We start from the raw sequence: 4,995 nt of genomic DNA, 5'->3' as shown, positions 1-4,995 counted from the left end.
CTATGAATTTTGAATACGTGTCTACAAAAGTGATCATGTATTTATATCCAGATCTGGGGGGAAGAGGGCCTACTACGTCGATTGCCAGAAGTTGCCAGGGCTTGTGGGCGGTAATATGGCCCGATGGTCCGGAGGTCTGGGTGATATCTTTTCCAAGCGCGCAGGCACGGCAAGTCTGGATAATTTCCTTGGCGAGGGTGGAGGGATTTGGGGCCCAGTAAATGTCGTTGAAGACCTGTAATATTTTTTTGGTGCCCAAGTGGATGCCGTTGTGGGCATGGAGGTGGCGCAGGGTGTCACGTGCCGCATCGGGGGCCAAGAGGATATGCCCGGACGGGGTTAGGAGGTGGTCGCCCTGTCGGCATAGCTTAGGGAATAGGTGGGCAGGAATCCAGGGGGGCCGTTCCTTGTGGTGCCAGAGTTGTAGGAGGTCCGGGTCTGGCTGTACCGCACGAATGGGGAGGCGGGAGAGGGCATCTGCATTGGTGTGGAGCTTTCCGGGCCTGTATGAAATTTCATACTGAAACTCCTCTAGGGTGTCGCGCCACCTGACGAGTTGGGCGTTATGGGAGTCCGACTGGCGTAACCACTGGAGTGATTGGTGGTCAGTGATTATCGTGACTTGAGTCCCGGAAAGATAAGCCCTAAAATATTGGAGGGCCCAGATTATGCCAAGGCATTCTCGCTTGGAGGCGGCATAATTCTTTTCAGCCGGTTTCAGAGTGCGACTGGTGCAGGCAATGATGTGTTCTCTGCCAGCCTGTACCTGGGCTAGGACAGCGCCTATCGCAGTAAGGGACACATCGGTGTAGAGGCGAAAAGGGAGGGTATAGTTGGGCGAGGCTACGATGGGGGCAGAGATGAGCTTGTCATTTAGCTGTTGAAAAGCAGCTCGCCGGTCCTCGGTCCAGAGAAAAGGTTCCCCTTTCCATGTCAAATCATGAAGAGGCTTGGCAATCTGCACGAATCCCTTCATGAAGCGACGGTAATAGGACGTGAGTCTCAGGAAGGCGCGGATGCTGTGGACATCCTGTGGCAGTGGTATGTCCGCTATGACAAGGAGCTTGTCGGGATCTGGGGAAATTCCTGCTTGGGAAATAGTATGTCCCAGGAACGAGACGGTTTTAGCGGCTAGGACACATTTAGAAGGATGTAGCTTGAGGCCTGGCTGGCGATTTCTTGTGAAAACACGACGGAGGCGCTGCAAGTGGTTGGCCCAGGTCTGGCTAAAAACAATGACGTCATCAAGATAAGCTAAACATATTTCCCAAGTGAGGCCACTCAAGACAGATTCCATTAGTCTGGAGAAAGTGGCAGGGGCATTGCAGAGGCCGAATGGCAGAACATTAAATTTGTAATGTTTGCCATTACTGGTGAAAAAGGCCGTCTTGCCTCAATGGTCCGGATGGATGGGGACCTGCCAGTATCCAGACTGGAGGTCGAGGGTAGAAAACCAAGACGCCCCGTAGAGGGAGTCTAGGGAATCGTAAATGTGGGGGAGGGGGGTGGCATCTTTAATGGTGACGTCGTTCACACGGCGGTAGTCGATGCAAAATCGCATCGTGCCGTCTTTCTTTTTTACTAGAACGATGGGGGAGGACCATGGGCTGGTGGAGGGGGAAATAACACCTGCCTCTACCATTTCGCGCACCTGGCGGTCCTCTTCTCTCTGTCGGGGGTTCTTACGTCGGGATGGTTGTCGTATAGGTGGGCCTGTTGTATAATTTCATGCGACAGGTACGTGGTATGCCCTATATCTGCTGGTCCTGTCGCAAACAAATCCTGGAAATCCAGGAGGAGGCGGCATAGGGTGTCTGACTGCTGGTCAGAGAGATGGTCGGGGATGGGGGGTAGAGGGGTAGAGGGGTGGGGAGGTGGGAGGAGGATGGGGCACAGGGCTCGGCTTCCTCCATCTCTCCAATGATAAGCCCCTTGGGGAGGGTGAGAGGGGACGGGGCGAGATTGGCGATGCGGATGGCAGCATGGTGGGGCGGGAGGAAGGTGGGGGACACAATGCAGGCAGAAAGGGTTCCGGAGGGGAGGAGGGGGGAGAACAAAACAGATGGACCTGAGGGCCTGTTAAGGGACGCCCAAGCCTCATGGTGGGAGGGGATGGTAACAGCGGCGGAGACGGTGGCGGGGAAAGAAGGAGCAGGGGTGGGGTGGAAAGGCACGGGAAGGGGAGGAGAGGGGGGTGGGGGAAGGGAGGGGGAAGGGGGGCATTGGGGGGAGGAAGGGGGCGAATCCTTCAGCTGGGGCCGCAGCGTGCATGTGCAAACGGCTGGGGTGGAACGGGGTGGGGGGCGTAACTGTTGTCGGTGGCGACAGTCGATCGTGGCTCCGAGTTTTGGAGTAAGTCCAGTCCTAAATACCCGTAATAACTCCGGCAGGAGGAATAAAAAATGATGAATGGATGTTGGGTGGACACCGGCTGGTGGGTGTCGACCCGTAGGGCCCGAGTTTCCCCACGGATGGGCAGGGGGCCATCCCCCGCGTCCACAAGGTGAGTGGTAGTAGGGCGGAGTGGGCCAAACCGTGATTTGTAGCGGGAGAAATAGTGGCTGTAAAGGCAGGACCTGGCCGTTCCCGTATCAACTAGCAGTCTGGCCTTCACGCCATTTATTTTCATCTTGTGGTATACTGGGGGGCAATACTTAGGGGTAATGGCCCCCGCCACCGTGGGTTGGTGTGGGGGCGGGCCTAAAAATCCAGCTGGCTAGGGCTTTCATTCTCCTGTCCCTGCTCCAGTTCTCCTGAATGGGGCTCATCCATGGGCACCAGCTTGTCCCCTGGGGCCTCGCCTTCTAAGGCGGACACTTTACGCGAACCCGGGGCTGTGATTCTGCGGCGAGCAGCTTTAAGCTGGTCCCGTATGTCATGAAGGAGGCAGTGGGAGTTGCAGGCTGTGAATTCCCACAGGTTGACAAGAATTATGTTCGGGTTTTCTCGCGGGGCGGGGCGCCGACGGGAGGGATGTGCCCTGGGTGGGCTAAGCGCCGGGGTCGGGCTGGTGTGAGGCAGAGGTGGACGTGGTGTGGCTGGGGGAGCCGGGGGTCGGGTGGAGAATTTCTTAACATTGATTTGCTGTGAAGGGCAGGCGGTCAGGAGGCGCCATATCAGCTGTATATCTCTATCCATGTCTCCTGCTGGGTCATGGATAGTGAAGTGTTGCTTAACAACACTTGGGAGCACTCTGAGCAGAGTGTTAAATGTATGCTGATCCCGGGTTTCCTCATCTGCCTCCGGGTAGGCAGCAGTAATCAGGCGTTTTGCCTGTATCAGGGTATTATCTAAATCCCCGTCGAATGAAAAACTATCCAATTGGGATAGAGCCACCACTTCCCCTAATGATGGGATGATGGCTTGTACAGTGAACTTTGTAAAGTTCTGCCAGGTGAGTTCTGGGACGATTTTAGGTGCTATGTTCGCCGCCGCTTTACCCAATAGTGGTAGTGTGACTGCAATTTTCTGTTGGTCATTTTCAAAGCCAATATCCAGTAAGTGTTTAATTATTGCCAGATATGTGTGTATATCATACTGGTCGGGGTCAAATTTGGGTAACTGAACGTGCGGTTTAGTTGCCATTTTGCCAAATATTCCTGATTACCTCTCTTTTACGCCCGGGTCTAGAACCACTGCTGGCCACCAGTGTAATGCTAGGTGTAAATAGGCTCGACTTCTCATTCCTAATACACCTAACGTGGAGCGGGGTCCTCTTTCGAGACCGGAGCTTAGTGCAATAGAGGCAGGACACAAAAACTCTAGGCAATAGCCTTTACACATATATTACCACAATCAGACACAGGACAAATCAGCAGATATTACAACATAATATATAGCAATATAAAACCTTATCTAGAACATGTGTACCTCGCAGGTTACTTGCTTATCTGATACTAATGCCAACACAATCAATCCTAGTGTATTCAGGGTACAGTGAATATAGGCGCGCACGGGAGGCGCGGGGAGTGAGTCTCACAAGGGGGTGGAGAAAAGGGAGAGGGTGCGTGGAGTGACTTGTGACGGCTAGGAGGGAGTTATGGTAATCCTGGAGAGAGGCAAATATTAACAATGAGGATTACACGTTTTCCAATAGCAAAGTGACTTTGGTAATTGATTTTATTCTTGATTTACACTTACACTAGATACTGGGACGAGAGAGAGTCATACAAGATTTACGGGCAGCATGAGTGAGGGAATATCACTAATACTTTCTCGTATTACTTCTTTAGAGCTCACAGCATTAGGGGTGTATCACTACGGAGGAATTTTCAGGCGGCACAGTCTTACTAATTGTATATAAGGGACGTCACTCATAAATATAGTTCATCTGATCTTGGTTCACACACTCGTCCTTTATTCTCTCCTTGTGGTCTTACTTGCCCCGATATTCACTATATTAAGTCACTGCACGATACTATACTAGGCGAAATCACACTTAACCTAAATCACTTGCACTGTTTCTGGGTAGCATCATGCGTATTCATCGTGGGGATAGGTGGGAACACGCCGTCGGCAATCCTGCCGGGCTAGAGGCACCGCCAAGGGGAGGGGTACCAAGGGGGCACGGGACAACTCGTAAGGGCGTCTTCTCGGGTCCTGGGCTACCCGTGGCTTCCGGACTGGGTTTAGGAGTATGGCCCTCGGGACTGGGGCCGAATAGCTCCAGGAACCTCTGGTGTAAGTCTCGGCCGGAGGTGGGAGCCTAACGTCGTCGTAGGGGCGTATGGAGATCGCGCCCGGGTGTCCCGAGGAGAATTGGGAGAGACTGCGGACTGCAGTCTCCAGTGTCTAGGGGCGCCGATAGGGGAGGGCTGCGGCATCGACTTACACTGGGGCCCGTCAGGTGCGTCTGTTCTAGAGCCAGACGTAGGGAGTGGAGGCCAGGGGAGGCTGTGAGGCCTGTCTGGGCCACTCTGGTATGGGAGGCCTGGGCTTGTGTCTCCTGCCGGGGTGACGTCTCGCTCCTTGCCTCCTTCTGTGGACCTTTGGAGC

At 53.9% G+C, this 4,995-nt stretch overlaps 1 protein-coding gene across 1 annotated transcript; it reads right to left on the bottom strand.

Moving 5' to 3' along the window:
* Positions 1-766: 766 nt before the first annotated feature.
* Positions 767-1,050, bottom strand: LOC145390200 (uncharacterized; the record flags this gene model as incomplete). The annotated part of the gene is made up of 1 exon (XM_080265209.1): positions 767-1,050. A coding segment is annotated over one exon (284 nt), but the record flags the coding sequence as incomplete, so codon positions are not given.
* Positions 1,051-4,995: the final 3,945 nt, after the last annotated feature.

The sequence above is a fragment of the Coenobita brevimanus genome, unplaced genomic scaffold, assembly GCF_032717465.1.
Source record: "Coenobita brevimanus isolate Jiangsu-jjx unplaced genomic scaffold, ASM3271746v2 jjx.HiC_scaffold_3537, whole genome shotgun sequence".
NCBI classification, from domain to species: Eukaryota; Metazoa; Arthropoda; class Malacostraca; order Decapoda; family Coenobitidae; genus Coenobita; species Coenobita brevimanus.
The sequence above is the reverse complement of the archived record's forward strand: the minus strand, read 5'-3'. Positions and strand labels throughout refer to the sequence as shown.